Source organism: Salmo salar, chromosome ssa20 (genome assembly GCF_905237065.1).
Source record: "Salmo salar chromosome ssa20, Ssal_v3.1, whole genome shotgun sequence".
NCBI classification, from domain to species: Eukaryota; Metazoa; Chordata; class Actinopteri; order Salmoniformes; family Salmonidae; genus Salmo; species Salmo salar.
Window position 1 is genome coordinate 81458576 of NC_059461.1, and position 23996 is coordinate 81482571.

The window sequence follows — 23996 nt, forward strand, 5'->3', positions numbered from 1 at the left end:
ATAAATTAAATCAACTTTATTCCAAAACAGAGAAAACCTGTACATCATGTGATCTTATTGGAAAACTACAGGACATATCTAATGAAACACAACCACTTCTGAAAGGAGAGAAAGCAAGGCACTGACATTGTATCCCTTTCTACACTGATGTGACAGCAATCCCTTCTGAAGGTTCCCAGGAGACTTATGTCACATGAGAGGACAGATGACAATCCAGTGACATAGCAGAGAGGACATATGGAGATGACAGGGCAAGTTAATCTCCCCTGTGATAACAGAAAGAGCTGAGGTCCTCTGCCCTCCTATCAAACACCGAACTACAAAACTCTAACTACAAATTCCAGTTACATTGGGGATTAAAGCAGGTTGGCAAGAATCCGAGTCTAGTGAGCAAGTTGAAAAGCTTCACAGTTACTGATTATTTATATCAATGTTCCAGCCATTTGATTGAGCTTCTATCAGCTACACAAAAACAGAAACCATTTCAGACTCGAGGCCAAAGTACCAGGCTAGCCTCCAATTGGGAAAACTAACATTTGACAACCCCCCCCCCTCCCCAGTTTGGGGATGGGCTTGGCTGCCACGGCGATGCTCTCGATGGCACACGTCAGATCCCCGTCGGATCCTGAAGAAGCCCCCCCTCTGTCCCCCAGCTGTTCTTCTGACCAGTCATGTGACAGTGGCCGTAGCCCACCAGCAGCACCACATGGTTGGTCAGCTCAAACAGGTTGTAGGGGTCATGGAGGCCCGTGTGGTGGTAGATACCCTCCTTATTGTGCATGAATTCAGGATACGCCTGGAGGAAAAGAGTGTGAGGAACACACCTGGCCATATTGACTTGACAAACATACTGGTCATTACTCAGAGCTAGCCAATATACAAACTAGCCAACGTGTGTGTCTCACCTCGAAGGTCACCCCTATGGGTCCATGCTTGACCAGTGCCAGCATCATGGCAGACTCACTGCAGCCTCCGTAGAACCCTCCCACGTAGCGGTAGTCCGAGGCGTAGTGGCAGAGACAGCCATTGGAAACATCACAAGGGGAATCCTTCCCAACGTACGGATAACACGACTCGTCCACGACCCCAAAGTCCTGGATGTACTTCCCAATGAGGTAGGGGAAACCACCGTCACAACCTGAGAGAGAGAGCAGTGAGGGTTAGAGACAGGAGAAATACTCACATCATTAAAATACAATTATGCAGCGTGTATGTGTGCAGGTGTTACCTTGTGAGTACTGGGAACAGGAGACAACCTGCTGTGGACTGAAGATGGCGTCTCGGTGTTGTTTGGATCCTGACACGAGCTTCCAACATTCCCGTAGAGGAAAAAGAATAGCAGCTACCAGACAAACCCTGCACTGTCACAACCAATCTAAAACTTCTGCTATAGTCACCACTAAAAACCAGACCCCCAGTCAAGCAGTCAGTGAATCATAGTCAACCTATTTTAGCCCCAGGCAGCAACCACACACACACACACAGCAGTAGGCCTCTTAACCCTTCAACAGCGCTCCTAAATCCCAGCCCTGCAGTGTGCCCCCCCCTCCCTCAGCCAGCTATCCAACCACTCACTATGCTTGATCTCTAGACACACGAGCACACTGTCTGCAGGGCTGAGACAGGAGCATTGGACACTATAATCCAGAAGGACTATGTGGCCTTTGATTTAGCAGTCCACATTGTTTAACCAGAAAACAAAAACAGGCGTGACAATGGTACTGCATGCTCTATAGAGAGGCAGATAGGCTGAACATGATACAGGGGTTGGGAGAGGAGACAGTGCCAAGAGGCATGATAGAAGAGTAGGTATTTGACCCGGTGTGTGTTACCCTGGTTGCGGACAGGACTGAGGTAGTTGACTCCGTTGACGTCTCTCCAGTCCCAGCGCTCAGGGAGGCCAGCCGCCATCTTGACTAGCATTGCTGTCACAGGGGCAGGGCCACCATAGATTTACTTTTTACAATGAATCCAAAATGAGTTTATTGGACACCTTTAGGTAGTACCTCTGTTGTAAAGTCCTGTTTCATACCTACTGGTGTGATCCTATTCCCTACCTTCCTGAAGTGTGCACTAGTCTTCCTGCCCCTACCCTAAGACTCAGTCATGACTATTCTCTCAGAAGTCACATTTCACAGCTGAATGACTCATTGACCCCTGCTTCTTCCTTGGAGCTGTAGTCTGAAGTTCCCCCAAAATGACACATGAATTCAAAAGTTATGAGTCAACATGTCAGTTTGACAAGTGAGTGACTGTACCTGGGGATGTGTGAGGCTGGTCCCCCAGCCCTGTGCATTAGCTGCTGCAGAGTGTAGGTCTCATGTTCACTGTGGCTTTCCAGGAGCTCTGGGTCACATTGGAGTTAATGAAGTCCAGGTTGTGTTTGTAGGACCACTAGAGCAGCCTGGGGGAGAAGAGAGAGTGGGGGGGGGGGGTAAACATCTACACAGCTTGAGGAAATGAACAAATGTAGGACCATGAGCATTGCCACAGCCAATGTAAATAGAAAGCATGAAGGCCAAGCAGATCGCTTGCTTTTCAATATGAGCAACAGTAAAAATGGGACCATGGATGAAAAGTTGCCTTCTAGCCAACTATTGAACTTCAATGTGAAAATGTAGAGGGGATTATTGGGCACCATAATTATTCTTAGTCACAGTGCCTCAAAACATCTATAAAAGCCATGAGAATACTCACAGGAGGTCATTTTGGGAGTAGAGGTGTGTGCGCACAGAGTGAGGAGATACTGGGACAACCCTCTTGGCAGTGAAGCAGGCCCAGTTGTTCCCCAGAGAATCATGGACCCAGCCTGGCAGAGTCTGGTCACAGTAGCTGGTCACCTCGGAGCCCTTCTCAGGGTACTGGAACAGAGGAGAAACTGGCACTGCGTGTGCATGCATTTGTGTGGAGTCCGATGACGTCACATAAGATATTGAATGGCATCTTTATGGCCCGAGTTGAAGATTTAAAAAGAATTGCCACCCTCATCTTTAAAAAGTAAAAGTGCAACAAGTCAAATGTTTTACACAAATGTGTCCATTACCCTGATAAAGGCTTTCAATAAGAGTGAGCAGACATGTACTCGCTCATAAAACCACAAACAAAGAATGGGCCTTTAGACGGAAGCATGTAGCGGGACAGTATGTCACTGTGCCAAGACAAGTCCGGACAGTTGCCATAAGGAAGCAGAATTGATGACTGCAAGTCAGCTCTACCATGTAGGAGAAAGAACACTTTTCCTGAACCAATAACAGGGAGTCATGTGAAAAAGAAACAAAGACTGAATGCAAAACAAAAGATTACCATGAATGAAATGGGCTGTCACACAGCCCTGAAAGCAACTTTGAATCACAAGCCTGAATGTATCAATAATGTAGTAATTGAGATGAAAGCTGGCTTTTACACCTTGAACACTACAATTACAAGAAAGGTTACCAGCCATGCATCTGATGAGTCTGAAACTTAGCGCACAAGGCAAGTGCATTTCCATGTCTGCCAAAGAGGTCCCAGACCGACAGATCGAAGTATTGTTACCAGTATAAGCTAAACTGTAGCCCTGAATGAAACACTTGCATCAGCATAACCGAGAGTTTAAACCTACCTTGAAGACGCAGTCTACCGGATACTGAGTCAAGTTTACATGTTACATAGCAAATTGATGAATTACAAATGTTAAATTCGTCCGTATTTCTAGGAACAAGGCAGCGCGCTGCGAGTGTCCCTCCATCTCTTACCCACCAGAGAGCAGTTGATGCCCTTGTCTTGCCCGCCCTTCGATACCCGGAACACCCAGGATCCCAACAGATCTTCATAGGTGCAGTAGGCCGGGGTATCAGCCCGGGTATCAGCCCGGGAGCCCGCCACCCAGAGCAGGAACACACCGCGTTACACCACGCTTCTGTTTACAGAGCTACGAGGACATTTCAGTCTACGATAACTAGCGAGTGCCCAAGAGCCCCAAGTAGAAAAAGGTATGCTATATTTCACCTGCTGGACTGGTCTGTGTGGTGTTCACTTCGGTCATATGACCGCTGCAGTTTCCCACGTGACTCGCTGGTTCTGTTTACTTCCAGAGACAAAGATGATATATTATATTTTCAAGATAGACGAGGGACCGAACTAACAATGGAAATGCATGTCCTCAACGAGCGAAGCCAAGTGAGGTCAGGTGGGACAATTCGAGCCAATGAGAGGGCATCTACGCGTGTGAACAACAGGCAAAACGAAGTAGTTTTTTCTCAAAGTTGCCGGAATGACACGAATCCACTTATATCAGTACATTTGTAACAGCTGAAACATTACGAAACGTATATTCGATCAAATTAGCCGTCATTGTAAAATAAGAATTTGTTCTTAACTGATTTACCTAGTTAAATACATCTTAAAAACTCTAAAAGTAAACGTATGAGAACACACTTTCATAGATCTCCATACAAAGGGCTTATCTCACGCGGACAGATTTTGGGAGGAGTAAATCCTCTCGCTTCGCCTCTGCCAGGAGAGGCGTGAATTGGAAAGGCAAACTTTGCAAGTGTCGGTAATTTACTTTTGAGGATGTTCCATGTTAAGGCAAGTCACTTCAATTGGTTTTCAGCTGTGAAGACAACACAAATGTCACTGTTCTTCACTTCAGCAACGCTAGTGTGGCTGCCTTTTGAGGTATTTCATCAGTGAAAGATCAGTGTTTTATTAGATAATGAGAAAACATCAATTACAGTTTTTTAGTTTTTTAAAGGTTTGTGTAAAAAGGATACTGCAGTGCAGTTCCTCCAATGAACCTTTAAAATAATATTGAAGTAGTGTTCACTACATTTGAGTGATTTAGCAGACACTCTTATCCAGAGCAATTAGGGCTAAGCAGTGGTGGAAAAAGTATCCAACTGTCATACCTGAGTAAAAGTATAGATACCTTAATAGAAAATTGCCCAGTAAAAGTAATACTTGAGTAAAAGTATAAAAGTATTTGGTTTTAAATATACTTAAGTATCAAAAGTAAAAGTATAAATCATTTCTAATTCCTTATATTAAGTAAAGCAGACAGCACCATTTTCTTGTTTTTAAAATGCACTGATAGCCAGGGGCATACTCCAACACTCAGACATTTTTTACATAAGCTGCATTTGTGTTTAGTGAGTCCGCCAGACCAGAGGCAGTAGGGATGACCACGTGTTCTCTTGATAAGTGTGTGAATTGGACCATTTTCCTGTCCTGCTAAGCATTCAAAATGTAATGAGTACTTTGGGTTGTCAGGGAAAATATATGGAGTAAAAAGTACAATAGTTTCTTTAGGAATGTAGTGGAGTAAAAGTTGTCAAATATAAATAGTAAAGTAAAGATAACCCCAGTGGTGTAAAAGTACTTAAGTAGATTTTTGGGGTAAGTGTCTTGCTCAAGGACACATCAAAAGATGTTTCACCTAGTCAGTTCGGGGATTCAAACCAGCAACCTTTCATTTACTGGCATACATTCTTAACCACTAGGCTACCTATCTAGGCTATTTATGCCTTATTGGCCATTAAATAGGATAGGGCTGTATAGAGTAACACAGTAGAAGTCATAATACCCATAAAACCTAGTGGTCAAACAAGGAAATGGTTCTAATCGTTTTACCACCATTCATTTTTCCCCATAGGGGATTTTAGAAACACTTAAAATAAGGGCTGTGTTTTGTGTAGGCTTATCCTGTCGTGACGTTTTGATAACAGTGTAAATCTCTCTAGGACATTAGGATGTGATCATATATTATTTAGTACTTCTTACGTATATATCTGAAGATAATAATTACTGTTGTGTTACAGTAGGCTATGTTTTAGTTCTCTTCAATTCAAAGGGGCTTTATTGACATGGGAAACATGTTTACATTTCCAAAACAAGTGAAATAAACAATAAATAAAAGTGAGAAGACACAAAACAACATCAACAAAAACTAAACTAGAATCTCTCTCTTTCCTGTCTGAGACAGTGAGGAGCCATTGACACATCTCACATCCTAATTGGGTGTTTGTCTTCTGAGCTGAATCACACAGGAAAGACCAATCCAGAGTATGAGACCCCATCACTCATATTCTCCACCACTTAGTGACAAATTTATGCACAAGCTTTAGGCCTACACACACACACACACACACTAGCCAGCCAGCCAGTGTGTACCAGATTTCTATTATCCACATAAGTGAGAAGAAGCGTGTCTCAACATCTCAGAGCTCAGTCTGGCCTGACCAGCAGTGTTTAATCCTATTAGTTGACACCACTGTGACAACACTCTGCTGTGCTCAGTAACTAAACCCACACATACTGTCAAAAATTAAAACAGAATTGTCTGATGCACTCAGTTATTGACCAATATAATGAAGCCATACACATAGCCATCGTTAAACACTCAACAGCGCTTACTCTTGCATTGTGTGTGTGTGTGTGTGTGTGTGTGTGTGTGTGTGTGTGTGTGTCTCCAGTTGTTAAAAGGCTTATTTTAGCTGATGGACACTGAAAATATGGGGCCTGAGTCTTGGACAGACACAGTGATTACTGTGGTTACGTCATCTGCTTAACAGACCATAATAAGCACTGATCTGAAGGTGGGGAGAGTACAGGAATTAGTCATGTGTGTAATTTTCGCTGTGTTTATGTGTGTGAGGGTGGGTGGGGGGGGGGGGCAGAGGAAGAAGAAAGAGAACAGTAGAAGGAAAGCAAGATGGATCCTTTTAAATATGTTATTGGACCATAAACAGATTTGGTTCATTAATCTATAAATTCTTAGGAATTTTTTTTGCTATTTACAAACTTAAAGGGTTCTTTGGCTGTCCCTATAGGAGAACCCTTTGAAGAACCCTTTCTGGTTGCATGTAGAACCCTCTGTAGAAAGGTTCTATAGGACCTTTTTACAGAGAGTTCTATATGGAACCCAAAACGGTTCTACTACCTGGAACAAAAAAGGGTTCTACCTGGAAGCAAAAAGGGTTCTCCTTTGGGGACAGCTGAAGAACCCCTTTGGAACGCTTTTTTCTAAGAGTGTACTGTCCAGATAATGATGATCCACACTTCTTTGAAAATATATATAATTTATGAAACCTACAAGCAATACACCACTCAATTATTATGGTGGGAGATTATAATACTGTTTTAAATACCTCAATGGACCATTACAAACTATCACCCTCATGCACTTAAGGAAATGAAGAATATTATGGATATATTGTAACTAGTGGATATATGGAGGCTTAATTATCCTGACCTAGTGAGATATACATTACATGATGGAGGCTCAATCAACCTAGTCGTCTTGACTACTTTCTTATGTCATTCTCGCTGGAACCAAATGTTTACAAATTGTTGATAGGGGATAGAATGCGGTCAGACCATCAAATAATTAGCATACACATTACTCTTACAGAATCTCCATGTGGGCGAAGGTATTGGACATTTTATCAAAGCCTATTGGATGACAATTGACTTTTTCCAACATAACATAGGTACAGCAGATCCCCTTATTGTATCGGACACTGTTAAACGTGCCTTTAGAGGCCATGCAATTCAATACTCATCTTTAAAACAAAAGCAATTTATGTCAAAATAGTTCATTTAACCAAAGGAAATAGAGGGACTAGCAGATAGATAGCAATACAAACTGGACCATAGAGGCTCAGAATACGTTAGATAAAAACAAAGAACTGGAGGAAATTATTCAAGGAACATCAGGTGTAATATATTATAAAAATAAAGCGAACTGGATGGAATATGGGGGAAAAATGCACCAAATTATGTTTTAATGTTCAACATAGAAATGCTGCCAAAAATAATTTACTGAAACATGTTACAAATGACAGAGTCAACCATGGTTCAACAAATAATATTTAGAAAGAAGAACCTAAGTACTTTAAGCATATATTTTTGTTTCAGTCTCCTCCATCTCCACTTACATCTCCACTTTTTTAAATCTTAATAATGTAAAATTAACAGCTGTACAGAAATGTCTTGATGCAATATAAGCCTTTTAGTCCCGGAGAACTCCAGGGCTGGATGGCACACCAGTTGAGGTATATCAAGCCTTTTTTGGATGTACTCAGATATCCGTTATTAGCATGTTTTAACCACTCCTATATAAATGGTAGATTATCAGACACGCAACAAGGTCTGATTTCATTATTACTGAAACAGGACCCAAGTGGTAAATATCAAGATCCAGTCCATTTAAAAAATTGGAGACCGATTACACTTCATTTTTGTGAAGCAAAAATTCTAGCAAAATGCATAGCTCATAAAATTAAGAAGGTATTATCGAATATTATTAATCTTAATCAGACAGGTTTTTTACATGTACGATACATTGGAGATAATATAAGACAAGTACTGGAAACAATAGAACACTATGAAAAATCTGGGAAACCAGGCCTGGTATTCATAACTGACTTTGAAAAGGCCTTTGATAAAGTACGACTGGAATTTATATATAAATGCCTGGACTATTTTAACGTTGGAGAATCTCTTATACAATGGGTTAAAGTTATGTACAGTAACCCTAGGTGTAAAATAGTAAATAATGGCTACATCTCAGAAAGTATTAAGCTGTCAAGAGGAGTAAATCAAGGTTGTCCACAATTTGCATATCTATTTATTATGGCCATCGAAATGTTAGATATTAAAATCAGATCCAACAATAATCCTATAAATCCAGGGCTTTAAAACAAAGCTGACAATTCATGTTTTATTTTAAATCCACAATCTGGATCCCTGCACAGCCTCATAAAGGATCAAGATAATTGTTCTAACCTCTCTGGATTACAATTGAATTATGATAAGTGCACAATATTACATACTGGATCGCAAAAAAATACAACTTTTACATTACTGTGTAGTGTACGAATAAAATGGTCTGAGGGTGAAGTAGGCATACTCGGTATTCATATCCAGAAGGAAAGAATTGATCTCACCACAATACATTTGAATAGAAAGTTAGCAAAATAGATAAGATCTTGCAACCATGGAAAGGACAATACTATTTGTGGAAAAATCACCCTGATTAACTCTTTAGTCATATCCCAGTTTACCTATTTACTTATGGCCCTGCCTACATCTAACGACTTGTTTTTGAAATGATATGAGCAAAAAATATTCCACTTTATTTGGAACGACAAGCCAGATAAAATTAAACAGGCCTAATTATATAATATATATAAATTCTAAGGGCAGAAATTATAACATATTAAAGCAGTGGACCTCTCACTAAAGGCTTCAGTCATACAAAAGCTATACCTAAATCTGAAATGGTTCTCTAGCAGATTAGTAAGCATGCCTCACCCCGTGTTCAGGATTGGCCCTTTCCCCCTTATTCAGATTACAACCTCTCACTTTTGGGTTATTTGAAAATTAAATAATCTCCCAAATATCCCAATTTTTAAACAAGCCATAGAAAGCTGGTTGCAATTTCAGTTTAATCCACTAGAAAAGACAGAACAAATATCACAACAAAGATTATTGTTTAAACTCAAATATACTAATTGATCAAAAAATATAATTTTTGGCAGAGAAAAAATAAAAACGGTATAATCTTTGTAAGTTATATAATAAATAGGAATGGTGGAGTTATGTCACACATGTAGTTAAAAAACTATATGGAATGTCTGCTCTACTCAAAATTACAACCAACTGATTGTAGCATTTTCACAAAAATGGAGGAGGCAAGTGGAAGTGGGAGAAGGTAAGGAACTTGCCTATCGGCCCTGCATTAAAGACCAGAATTGGTTAGAGAAAACTGAGGATTTAAAAAGTATACCAGTTTAATTTAAGGACCAAAAAATTGACAGTTGTGCCATACAGGTCACAAAATAGTTGGGAAGAGATTTTCAAGGTACCAATTCCATGGCACATAGTTTATGAACTGTTACACTAAATTACGCCGGATTCAAACTTAGAGTTTTTGAAATTAAATTATTATACAATATTCTTTCAACTAATAAAATGCTATTGATGTATATATATGTATGTATGTATGTGTGTGTGTGTGTGTGTGTGTGTGTGTGTGTAACCAGTGTGAAATGGCTAGCTAGTTAGCGGGGTGCGCGCTAATAGGGTTTCAATCGGTGACGTCACTTGCTCTTAGACCTTGAAGTAGTTGTTTCCTTTGCTCTGCAAGAGCCGTGGTTTTTGTGGAGCGATAGGCAACAATGTTTAGTGGGAGGCAGTTGTTGATGTGTGCAGAGGGTCCCTGGTTCGAGCCCAGGTTGGGGTGAGGTCACTCGCTCTGAGACCTTGAAGTAGTTGTATCCCTTTCGCTGCCAGCGCCGTGCCTTTTGTCGAGCGGAAGGTAACGATGCTTTGTGGGAGGCAGTTGTTGCAGGTTTGAGCCCAGGTTGGGGTGAGGAGAGGGACGGAAGCAACACTGTTACATTCATGCTGTTGACCCGGATCACTGGTTGCTGCAGAAAAGGAGGAGATCAAAGGGGGTTGATTGTAACTGGTGTGAAATGGCTAGCTAGTTTACAGCAACACTGTTACATACTGTGTAAATATATATATAAATATAAATATATATATACATACAGTTGAAGTCAGAGGTTTACATACACATAAGCCAAATACATTTAAACTCAGTTTTTCACAATTCCTGACCTCTAATCCTAGTAAAAATTCCCTGTCTTAGGTCAGTTAGGACTCACCACTTTATTTTAAGAATGTGAAATGTCAGAATAAGAGTACAGAGAATGATTTATTTCAGCTTTTATTTCTTTCATCACATTCCCAGTGGGTCAGAAGTTTACATACACTCAATTAGTATTTGGTAGCATTGCCTTTAAATTGTTTAACCTGGGTCAAACATTTTGGGTAGCCTTCCACAAACTTCCCACAATAAGTTGGGTGAATTGTGGCCCATTCCTCCTGACAGACATGGTGTAAGTGAATCAGGTTTGTAGGCCTCCTTGCTCGCACATGCTTTTTCAGTTCTGCCCACAAATGTTCTATGGGATTGAGGTCAGGGCTTTGTGATGGCCACTCCAATACCTTGACATTCTTATCCTTAAGCCATTTTTCCACAACTTTGGAACTGTGCTTGGGGCCATTGTCCATTTGGAAGACCCATTTGCGACCAAGCTTTAACTTCCTGACTCATGTCTTGAGATGATGCTTCAATATATCCACATATTTTTGATGCCATCTATTTTGTGAAGTGCACCAGTCCCTCCTGCAGCCCCACAACATGATGCTGCCACCTCCATGCCTCATGGTTGGGATGGTGTTCTTCGGCTTGCAAGCCACCCCCTTTTTCCTCCAAACATAACGATGGTAATTATGGCCAAACAGTTCTATTTTTGTTTCATCAGACCAGAGGATATTTCTCCAAAAAGTACAATCTTTGTCCCCATGTGAAGTTGCAAACCATAGTCTGGCTTTTTTATGGCGGTTTTGGAGCAGTGGCTTCTTCCTTTCTGAGCGGCCTTTCAGGTTATGTCGAGATAGGACTCGTTTTACTGTGGATATTTACTGTGGATAGTTTTGTACCTGTTTCCTCCAGCATCTTCATAAGGTCCTTTGCTGTTATTCTAGGATTGATTTGCACTTTTCACACCAAAGTACATTAATCTCTAGGAGACAGAACGCCTCTCCTTCCTGAGCGGTATGACGGCTGCTTGGTCCCATGGTGTTTATACTTGCGTACTATTGTTTGTACAGATGAACGTGGTATCTTCAGGCGTTTGGAAATTGCTCCCAACGATGAACCAGACTTGTGGAGGTTTAAATTTTTTTCTGAGGTCTTGGCTGATTTCTTTTGATTTTCCCCATGATGTCAAGCAAAGAGGCACTGAGTTTGAAGGTAGGCCTTGAAATACATCCACAGGTACACCTCCAATTGACTCAAATGATGTCAATTAACCTTTCAGAAGCTTCTAAAGCCATAACGTCATTTTCTGAAATTTTCCAAGCTGTTTAAAGGCACAGTCAGCTTAGTGTATGTAAACTTCTGACACACTGGAATTGTGATACAGTGAATTATTTGTGAAATTATCTGTCTGTAAATCATTGTTGGAAAAATGACTTGTGTCATGCACAAAGTAGATGTCCTAACAGACTTGCCAAAACTATAGTTTGTTAACAAGAAATTTGTGGAGTGGTTGAAAAACGAGTTTTAATGACTCCAACCTAAGTGTATGTAAACTTCTGACTTCAACTGTATATAAACTCAGCAAAAAAGGAAACGTCCCTTTTTCAGGACCCTGTCTTTCAAAGATAATTCATAAAAATCCAAATAACTTCACAGATCTTCATTGTAAAGGGTGTAAACACTGTTTCTCATACTTGTTCAATGAACCATAAACAATTAATGAACATGCACCTGTATGAACGTGCCTTAGGCGTGCTGCAAGGAGGCAAGAGGACTGCAGATGTGGCCAGGGCAATAAATTGCAATGTCCTTACTGTGAGACGCCTAAGACAGCGCTACAGGGAGACAGGACGGACAGATGATCGTCCTCGCAGTGGCAGACCACGTGTAACAACACCTGCACAGGATCGGTACATCCGAACATCACACCTGCGGGACAGGTACTGGATGGCAACAACAACTACCCGAGTTACACCAGGAATGCACAATCCCTCCATCAGAGCTCAGACTGTCCGCAATAGGCTGAGAGAGGCTCGACTGAGGGCTTGTAGGCCTGTTGTAAGGCAGGTCCTCACCAGACATAACTGGCAACAACATCGCCTATGGGCACAAACACACCGTCGCTGGACCAGACAGGACTGGCAAAAAGTGCTCTTCACTGTTGAGTCACGGTTTTGTCTCACCAGGGGTGATGGTTGGATTCGCGTTTATCGTCGAAGGAATGAGCGTTACACCGAGGCCTGTACTCTGGAGTGGGATCGATTTGGAGATGGAGAGTCCGTCATGGTCTGGGGCGGTGTGTCACAGCATCATCGAACTGAGCTTGTTGTCATTGCAGGCAATCTCAACGCTGTGCGTTACAGGGAAGACATCCTCTTTCCTCATGTGGTATCCTTCCTGCAGGCTCATCCTGACATGACCCTCCAGCATGACAATGCCTCCAGCCATACTGCTCGTTCTGTGCGTGATTTCCTGCAAGACAGGAATGTCAGTGTTTTGCCATGGCCAGCGAAAAGCCCGAATCTCAATCCCATTGAGCACGTCTGGGACCTGTTGAACAGGGGGGAGGGCTAGGGCCATTCCCCCCAGAAATGCCCGGGAACTTGCAGGTGTCTTGCTGGAAGAGTGGGGGAACATCTCACAGCAAGAACTGGCAAATCTGGTGCAGTCCATGAGGAGGAGATGCACTGCAGTACTTAATGCAGCTGGTGGCCACACCAGATACTGACTGTTACTTTTGATTTTGACCCCCCCCCCCCCTTTGTTCAGGGACACATTATTCCATTTCTGTTCGTCACATGTCTGTGGAACTTGTGCAGTTTATGTCTCAGTTGTTGCATCTTGTTATGTTCATACAAATATTTACACATGTTAAGTTTGCTGAAAATTAACGCAGTTGACAGTGAGAGGATGTTTCTTTTTTTGCTGAGTTTATATATGTATGTATGTATGTATGTATGTATGTATGTATGTATGTATGTATGTATGTATGTATGTATGTATGTATGTATGTATGTATGTATGTATGTATGTATGTATGTATGTATATACACTGCTCAAAAAAATAAAGGAAACACTTAAACAACACAATGTAACGCCAAGTCAATCACACTTCTGTGAAATCAAACTGTCTACACACAATACCCCATAATGAAAAAGCAAAAACAAGTCGTTTTTTGTGTGTGCAAATGTATACATTTTTTTGAAATATTACATTTACATAAGTATTTAGAACCTCAGTACTTTGTTGAAGCACCTTTGACAGCGATTACAGCCTTGAGTCTTCTTGGGTATGATGCTACAAGCTAGGCACACCTGTATTTGGGGAGTTTTTCCAATTCTTCTTTGCAGATTCTCTCAAGCTCAGTCAGGTTGGATGGGGAGCGTCGCTGCACAGCTATTTCCACGTCTCTCTAGAGACGTTAGATCGGGTTCAAGTCTGGGCTCCGGCTGGGCCACTCAAGGACATTCAGAGACCTGTCCTGAAGCCACTCCTGGGTTGTCTTGGCTGTTTGCTTAGGGTCATTGTCTTGTTTGAAGGTGAACCTTCACCCCAGTCTGAGGTCCTGAGTGCTTTGGAGCAGGTTTTTGTCAAGGATCTCTCTGTACTTTGCTCCGTTCATCTTTCCCTCAATCCTGACTAGTCTCCCAGTCCCTGCCTCTGAAAATCATCCCCACAGCATGATGCTGCCACCACCATGCTTCACTGTAGGGATGGTGCCAGGTTTCCTCCAGACATGAGGCTTGTCATTCAGGCCAAAGAGTTCAATCTTGGTTTCATCAGACCAGACACTGGCGGCCCGTCATTCAGGGCAGGTGGGGAATGTTATTTTGGCAGTAATACGTGTCACATATCAGTTTGCAAACAATGTAATTTTTTTTTATAATAATAAGATATATCAATGAGTTAATAAAGCTGCATACAAACATTTTGTTTTCTAGAGTAAGGCAGCTCCAAAATGCAGGTTTCAGCCTAGCTCAGTGCTTTCTGTGGTGGTGGGGCAAGACAGCAGAAAATACATAGCGTTGCACCTTGATTGGCTCAGTGTTCTGTCACTCATGGGGACGCTATGTCACCTACAAGTCTAAGTTTAGAGCTAGAACATTTAAGCCCCTTGGGTGCTGCCATAGAGTTACATTAGAAGTGCCCATCCAAGAACACTCAAGGTCATTGGCCACAGATAAAATGACGCCAAATCACATTATATCTAAAATAGCTTTGATTTGACTGATCATGCCAACATCATACTTTCAAAATCTTAGCTGGCAGTCATCATCATCATGAATCAAGTCGACAATCTACTGGCAAATCCTTTTTAATCCTTGTCCTATGAATAGAAATAATGAAGATAAATTATATATTAAACGTATCAGTGCTCATCGGCCATTAGACATAAACATTACACCACAAGTTGAAAATCACAAATTCAACAATGAGTGGTTTTTAAGGAATCAGTGGCTAACTGCAAGCATTTGCAAAACAATAATTAGCCTGCTATTCAGGGGAGTGGCTGTGTTGTCCCAAGTCTAAGATTAAGGGTCTCCTATCCTAGTTTAAAATTATGAACATTCAACATTGGCCATGCTGTCAGTGAAGCATGATTTGTGCTGTGCTCAAATCAACTGTTAACTCGGAACTGCAAGATCTGACTTAAGTGAGTTCAAGACAACTGAGAACTCTTTCATCCAACTCGGAATTGTAAATTCGGAACTCAGGCCTCTTTCTAGAGCTACGACCTAAAGATCACTGACGTCATCTTGATTCAACCTTTTTTCTTCTTCTAGTTCCTAGTTGTCTTGAAAACACCATAGATCCAGAGAATGGCAAACTTTGATGACAAATTTTTATGACAAAATTTGCCCACGAAGGACCACCGCACCACCTTCCTGTTCAAGTGAGCACAGCACAACAAGGTGAGTCCAAAAAGGTATTGTATGCTGCTGCATAAATGATGTAATATGCCAGGGAGATATGTATACTGTAGCTAAGCTGTTAGTAGCCCATGTGCCTCACCCTAATAATTTGGTCTATTTTCACCTTTTAATTTTGCCTACTGTTCTGACTTGGTGGTGCACATGTAGCCTATAACCTGTTTTTGAGAAATGTAATCATAGAATATTGTAAGAGCTTTCATTGTCTGCTTATATGCCCCCTTCATTTATCATACGGTTCTGACTTGGTGTACAGGGAGAACACTGTAAGAATGGCCCGTGATCTGAATTCTGTTGCTGTACATTTCAAAAGTGCTGAACAAATAGTTATATTGACTACGTCTGTCCCAGCTCACTCATTAATGTCTTAATCAAAAATACGGATTGCCTCTTATCCGCTTGTTGTCCCCTTATGCCATAGTTTGTACATCTCAATTGTCAGTAGAAACCACATTTGTTTAAGCAAGTCAGCCATGTCATCTATGTTTTTTAAAAGGCAGTAAATGAGGCTGAATGAACTGTTTCTCTGCCAGACAAGGCTCCGCTGATAACCAGTTGTAGCAGTGGTAAGGTGTTGGGACTCTGCTGTTGGGACAGCTTTACGTAGGCCCTAACAGTTTGTGGGCACCGTTTGTCACCGTTATAGTGCAATTCATGTATTGTTTAGTGTTGTGTTGTGTTGTGTAGCGGCTTTGCTGGCATGCATCCCACTTTTTTTTTTTTTGCTCCTGCAAGATTGACATGCTAAAATGAGACCAGAGAATCTTGTTTCTCATGGTCTGAGAGTCCTTTATGTGCCTTTTGGCAAACTCCAAACGGGCTGTCATGTGCCTTTTAATGTGGAGTCGCTTCCGTCTGGCCACTCTACCATAAAGGCCTGATTGGTGGAGTGCTGCAGAGATGGTTTTCCTTCTGGAAGGTTCACCCACCTCCACAGAGGAACTCTGGAGCTCTGTCAGAGTGACCATCGGGTTATTGGTCACCTGCCTGAACAAGGCCCTTCTCCCCCGATTGCTCAGTTTGACCGAGCGGCCAGCTCTAGGAAGAGTCTTGGTGGTTCCAAACTTGGAGGCCACTGTGTTCTCGGAGCTCTACGTACAATTCCTTCGACCTCATGGCTTGGTTCTTGCTTTGACATGCACTGTCAGCTGTGGAACCTTATATAGACAGGTGTGTGCCTTTTCCAAATCATGTCCAATCAATTGAATTTACCACAGGCGGACTCCAATCAAGTTGTCGAAACATCTCAATGATGGTCAATGATGATCAACAGATTTCAATACTTATTTAAATGAGCAATTTCTAATTTTTATTTTGAATACATTTGCAAAAATGTCTAAAACCCTGTTTTCACTTTGTCATTATGGGGTATTGTGTGCAGAGGATTTATTTTTTATTTAATCCATTTTAGAATAAGGCTGTAACGTAACAAAATATGAAAAATGTCAAGGGGTCTGAATACTTTCCAAATGCACTGTACATATAGGGGATTGGAAATGGTGCAGACAATTACATTGATGGAAGCCACAATCTAGCTGCAACATTAAAGCTGATCTACCCCCTAAAAAAAAATATCACAAATAAATGACAGAGGGAGAGGGAGAATTAGGCAGATACCCGCTGATGATCAAAATCCAGAAAAGAGGCGTTAAATTCTACAACCACCTAAAAGGAAGAAATTCCCAATCCTTCCATAACAAAGCCATCATCTTCAGAGAGATGAACCTGGTGAAGAGTCCTCTAAGCAAGCTGGTCCTGGGGCTCTGTTCACAAACACAAACAGACCCCACAGAGCCCAAGACAGCAACACAATTAGACCCAACCAAATCATGAGTTAAAGAATTAACAAAAAAAACTGAACAAACTAGAAGGCTATTTAGCCCTAAACAGAGAGTACACAGTGGCAGAATACCTGACCACTGTGACTGACCCAAACTTAAGGAAGCTTTGACTATGTACAGACTCAGTGAGCATGGCCTTGCTATTGAGAAAGGCTGCCGTAGGCAGACCTGGCTCTCAAGAGAAGACACGTTGCACACTGCCCACAAAACAAGGTGGAAACTGAGCTGCACTTCCTAACCTCCTGCCAAATGTATGACCATATTAGAGACACATATTTCCCTCAGATTACACAGACCCACAATGAATTTGAAAACAAATCCAATTTTGATAAACTCCCATATCTACTGGGTGAAATACCACAGTGTGACATCACAGAAACAAGATTTGTGACCTGTTGCCACAAGAAAAGGACAACCAGTGAAGAACAAACACCATTGTTAATCCAACCCTTATTTATGTTTATTTATTTTCCCTTTTGTAGTTTAACTATTTGCACATTGTTACAACACTGTATAGAGACATAATATGACATTTGAAATGTCTTTATTATTTTGGAACTTTTGTGTAAGGTTTACTGTTCATTTTTTATTGTTTATTTAACGTTTGTTTATTATCTATTTCACTTGCTTTGACAATGTAAACATGTGTTCCCCATGCCAATAAAGCCACTTGAATTGAATTGAATTGAGAGAGAGAGAAAGACAGAGAGTTGACGGGGGGGTGTTCTGAATGTTAACTGACCACCCTTTGAAGCTCCATGTTACCATGGTGATACCTCTCTGTCTGGCAAAGGACATTAAAACTCTACTCACTTTAGTTTCACTCCTGGTTCAATGAAACACGCAGAACCATCAACCTTGAACCACACAGAGACACAAACACACCTTATCCTACCTCCGTGTTATCGTTTTCAATGTTTTCCCCAGTGTATGTGAGCGAGAGATATGTAGAGAACGTGTCCGTGTTATCGTTTTCAATATTTTCCCTAGTGTATGTGAGCGAGAGATATATAGAGAATGTCTATGTTATTGTGAGATTGTGCCCCTGCTTGCGGTTCACTGCAAGGCTACTAGGCTCCTACCTCCATAAAACTCTCTCAATTTAATTTACAACGTAATTTGTCAAAATGTGCCAGTTGGTGGCGGTAGCCATGATTTAATCCAGAAACAGATCCTTCTGGCTGCTCACAGCTCTCCAAAATGTCTGATTGTCTGATTGTAAGTTTAAATGGAAACAAGACAAGATTAAACCGATTGCTCCAGCAGACCCAGCCTTATGACGCGTGCCCAAAGCAGATATGGCACGCACGCACGCACACAGACCCAAACGCATGCCACAGCACATTTCGCCTACACAATTTAAAATATAAGCCCCATCTGACAACACAAAACCCTCCAATACATGATGTTTACATAAGAACACTCTAATTTTAGATATCATACATGTGAATAATGTGCAGTATGATGTAGGTGGTTTGGGACTTGGAATTCGCTATGCCTCTGACTGTATATAGCAACAAGATCCTCTGGAGACAATCAATAGCTGGAATCAATCAATAGCTGGAATCAATCAATAGCTGGAATCAATCAACAGCTGGAATCAATCAACAGCTGGAATCAATCAACAGCTGGCGTCAAGCAATGAGAACAGTAAAATGAAGGGTTGTTTATTCTGATTGCCATGTGTGAAATCTGTACTGTACTATACTGTACTGAGATGTTCCCAGAGAGTTCATCCCCAGGATGTGATCCTCAGGTCATGACCTTTGCTTTCAGCCCCCCCCCACTACAATTCCCTCATGCTGAATCCATGTGTGAGAGAGAGAAACAGGGAGGAGAGAGAGAAACAGAGTAAGGGAGAGAGATGAAAGAGTGAGGGAGGAGAGAGAGAGGAAGAGAAGGGAAGATAGAGGAAGGGGATGAGAGAGGGAGAGAAGAAGAGAGCATAGTTTTGGAATTGCCTTCCATAATGTCTCCTAAATTGAATTAAAGTATTTAAGGCTGATTCATTGTGGGCCAATAAAGTCCTTTAATGGCTGGGATGTCATGGTGACTGATTCTGAGGGTTTGTAGATCAGTCTGTTTGGATGACTGGCTGAAATATCAGAGCTGATCATTGGCCACAGGTCTGACAATCTCAGCCAGTCCACAGCTCTGACTATCTCAGCCAATCCAAAGACCTTTTCTTATTAAATAACAGTTGAGTCTTGCAGTAGGACATTACAATGAGAGGCGTGGGTGTACATTCCAGGTTTTTAATAATGATTCAGAAGGTACTCTGCAGTACATTTACACAATGATTCAGCAATGGCAAGAAAATGAAAGCAAAAACTGGTCACGTTTCCTACCTTACATACCACAGGCCAGTGGATCCCAAACCTTTGTGACCCACCTAAGCCCAGCTGGGACCAAGAGTAACTGGCTGCGACCCACCAGAGGGCCCCGACCCACCGTTTGGGAAACACTGCTCTGTCGGCTAGACTCCACACTCCTCCAAAAATAAACATGTTTCTAAACAGCTGTTACCATATGTTCTCACGTTTTACAAAGCTGAATGAAACGACTAAATATATCATCAAATATCAACAGAAACCATCTCCAATATCATATCGATAGCATCATGTTACATTCTACACTTCTTCTCACCAGAGAAAGCAGCTAAACCTGAAACCAAACCCAAAGCCCACTAAGTCAGGAGAGCAACAGACACGGTTGGTTATCAGATGTTATACAACGGGTGGGTCTAATACTGAATGTTGATTGGTTAAAAGCGCATTCCAGCCGGTGTCTATTCCACAAGTTACCACCAGCTAAATCTATGATGTTAAAATGCCTATTTACTCTGTTCCATCTGACTGCACAAGCCACTGTCTCATCAGCCCTGCCAGGCAATTTATACACTTGATCTGCACTATAAAATTAATCTAGACATTATCTCACATTTCTTTTAGACTAGCATTTAGTTTTCAACAGCGGAGATTTGTTTAAACCTTGCTGAGACAGACAGGCAAGCAGCGTTTCTCAGCCTGTCGAAGTCATGAATCAGCTGGCATCATTTTTATGGATATATACAAAGAAATGTCAACTGGAAAAAGGTAGAACGAAACAAAGTGCAACTAGTTTGCAGTCTTTCCAGCTTCAGTGTTTGAAGTGATTGTGTTAGCTGTGTTGTTGGCTAGCTCCTCTGAACAACAGTGACCTGATGAGAGAGCACATTTTCTATGCCAGGCGAAATCGCGCTTCATTAGTTCATTGTTATGAATGTATCCAAATAAATGTCACTAGAAAACAGATTAAACAAATGCAAATGCAGATACTGTTGTTATTCTTTTTGAAGTTTAATGTGACTGTAAGTTAGCTGTAGTTGGCTAGCTAGCAAGCAAGGGATAAGAACGTTGCCAGCCAGTATAGAAATGGAACATTTAGAACAAAAAGACTGAACGACTGGGTCTCGTCTCTGGCAACCGAACCAATAGAATGAACGACTAGGCGGCTTGGGTAGCAACCCTAGATATCTGTCGGTACTATATCTGTGGAAGGATGAAATAGTATGAATAAATTAATCAAAATAACATTTTAAATGAAAATATGTCAATCATTATTTGAATATGTTGGTAACCTGTTGTATAAAAGTGATAATGCCCTCAAAGCCGGTGTTTGGAGGATATATTGGCAGTTTGCCGGCCCTCGACTTCATCTCGGGCCTAACAACACCTGTAACAATATATCCTCCAAACACCAGCATATCCATTATCACTTAAATGTCTCAGCAGTAAACGTTGTCTATAGAGATTCTATAGAGTTAGCACTGAGTGAAGGAGCTTGGTATCAGAGCAATATATTTACAAAGTTGGGCCAACATTTACAATTTTGTATATTGTTCTAATTCTAGACATACAGTTACATAGCAATATTTAAATATTCCCCATGTGACGTTAATGGGGAGCTAACATGGCTGCCATAGAATGTTGAAGTGTCATGTAAATGCATCATAATGCAGAAACCTCTCTAAATACATGGCTGGTAAGTATGAATGAAACCATGAGAACAGTCTGTGGAGTGTGGACAGTGTCAGTGTGCATCTCTCCTCTCAGCTTAGCTCTCTGTCAGTGAACAACTATGGGTGACATCTTGACAGGGTAGAAATGCACAGACCATAGTGCTGCATTCCCAAAATGTGCTGTCAAATTAGGAATACTGCAGATAGCAATTCCCTCGCATGCATTCCGTATACACACATTAATTATTGAGCTGCTTTGCCTTTGTCTATTGGAATTCTACATAGTTCACCATTTCTCATGAAATCACAAAGCTAGCACAAATATATGCTGATGAGGTTGTTAAATAATCATCATGACGTGATTCAACAACATAAACTGGATAATCTCAAATTAGCAGTATGAACGCAAACATCACTGTAATTCTAGGAAACATTCATCATCTTGACATCTCTAATGAACAAAGAATCTCATCAATGAAAGGACTGTATTTTTCCCATACATAGAATCTCATCAATGAAAGGACTGTATTTTCCCATACATAGAATCTCATCAATGAAAGGACTGTATTTTCCCATACATAAAATCTCATCAATGAAAGGACTGTATTTTCCCATACATAGAATCTCATCAATGAAAGGACTGTATTTTTCCCATACATAGAATCTCATCAATGAAAGGACTGTATTTTTCCCATACATAGAATCTCATCAATGAAAGGACTGTATTTTCCCATACATAGAATCTCTATCATTAGGGTCATCATCTTAGTCTTGACTATAGGAGCAAAAAGATATATAAAAATGTAGGAATTACATTTTTTCTCTCAAATGCTTTGATTTGTATTCATTTAAATAATAAAGAGTACGGTGTACCATGTCATAAAATTTTAAAAAGTATTTTGTCCCAAATGTAGCTTAAATTGGACAATGATGTTGACGCTGATAAGATTGTTCTCTAAATAGGATATCTTACAGAGAAAAAAAACATGCTCAAATGCAATTTAGTTCACATGTTTCAGCCCATGGAGTGAACTTGAGCACATAGCAATGCCGTGTATATGCAAAACATGGACACTGTACTAAAAAAATAAATAGGAGAAAACAACATTGAATTCAGCAACTTGGACATACATATACATATAGGGTTGACAATATCTCAGATATCCAGCACCTAGAACAGCTCTCTGTAACTCATATATTTGAATGAACCTACAGTTTCTCAAATTTCACACAGTAAGATGGTTTGGGGTAAATTAATCAAAACAATGTTTAGCTATAGCAGACTGAATACTAACTCTGTAGGAAGAGCTGTGCTCTGTCTGTCTCACTATGGAAACCTTCAGCCCTGTAGGAAGAGCTGTGCTCTGTCTGTCTCACTATGGAAACCTTCAGCCCTGTAGGAAGAGCTGTGTTCAGTCTGTCTCACTATGGAAACCTTCAGCCCTGTAGGAAGAGCTGTGCTCTGTCTGTCTCACTATGGAAACCTTCAGCCCTGTAGGAAGAGCTGTGTTCTGTCTGTCTCACTATGGAAACCTTCAGCCCTGTAGGAAGAGCTGTGTTCTGTCTGTCTCACTATGGAAACCTTCAGCCCTGTAGGAAGAGCTGTGCTCTGTCTGTCTCACTATGGAAACCTTCAGCCCTGTAGGAAGAGCTGTGTTCTGTCTGTCTCACTATGGAAACCTTCAGCCCTGTAGGAAGAGCTGTGTTCTGTCTGTCTCACTATGGAAACCTTCAGCCCTGTAGGAAGAGCTGTGTTCTGTCTGTCTCACTATGGAAACCTTCAGCCCTAGCTGATGTGTGTGCCTTTTTACTTTCACAATTACGAGCTCAGATCAGTTTTCCTCAGATCAGTTTTCCTCAGATCAGTTGATCATTTCTAGGATTGATCGTAGTGTTGCTTAGAGGAATCAGCCTAATAAACAATAGGATGGAATATGAGGAGTTACTGTGGATCCTGTGTTGCTGCCAAGGCAGCAGGGTAGAGTACGTCAGAGCAGCCCAGGGGGGCAACACGGATTTAACATGCTGTGTCCACCTGCTGCTACACACACACACACACACACACACACACACACACACACACACACACACACACACACACACACACACACACACACACACACACACACACACACACACACACACACACACACACACACACACACACACACAGAACAAGATGCTTCACACTACTGTGCTATCTCATCATAAACACAGATAAATGACACTCCATAGTCACAGCAAAGCTATCTCTATCTCAGCATTTTTTAAGGGTCCTTGGTCAATGGCACTGTTCTGGAATGAATGGTTTCTTAGAGTTGTATTTAGAAGGGAGAGGGGTGTGTACAGCTCTGATACAGACTGAGGTACTCCAGACTACAGCGTGACTTGCACCCAGTACAGATGTGCGTCATGTATGTGTATGGGTAGTATTGCTTTACATTTGAAAATCTGGAATATATTTATATAGAAAATATCTAAAACAATAAAAACAGTTTACTTTTACGAAACCACTTATTTCCCAACAAGCTACCCTCCCTCCCAAGCCCTCACCCTTTGGCACAATCATATTTTTGATGTGTTTTTGTATTTATAACATATAATTATTATTTTTTGTAATATAATTACT

At 41.2% G+C, this 23996-nt stretch overlaps 1 protein-coding gene and 1 long non-coding RNA gene across 2 annotated transcripts; both read right to left on the bottom strand.

The window, feature by feature from the left end:
* Nucleotide 1: 1 nt before the first annotated feature.
* Nucleotides 2-3882, bottom strand: LOC106581413 (dipeptidyl peptidase 1; the record flags this gene model as incomplete). The annotated part of the gene is given in 11 exon segments (XM_045703413.1): nt 2-606; nt 608-640; nt 642-796; nt 906-1138; nt 1229-1284; nt 1286-1361; nt 1833-1956; nt 2243-2331; nt 2334-2404; nt 2698-2861; nt 3739-3882. Coding segments are annotated over 11 exon segments (1242 nt in total), but the record flags the coding sequence as incomplete, so codon positions are not given.
* Nucleotides 3883-19606: 15724 nt separating this feature from the next.
* Nucleotides 19607-23461, bottom strand: LOC106581416 (uncharacterized). The gene is made up of 2 exons (XR_001323093.2): nt 23146-23461; nt 19607-23096 (listed from the first exon to the last, which is right to left on the bottom strand). It is a non-coding gene; the product is annotated as an uncharacterized lncRNA (long non-coding RNA).
* Nucleotides 23462-23996: the final 535 nt, after the last annotated feature.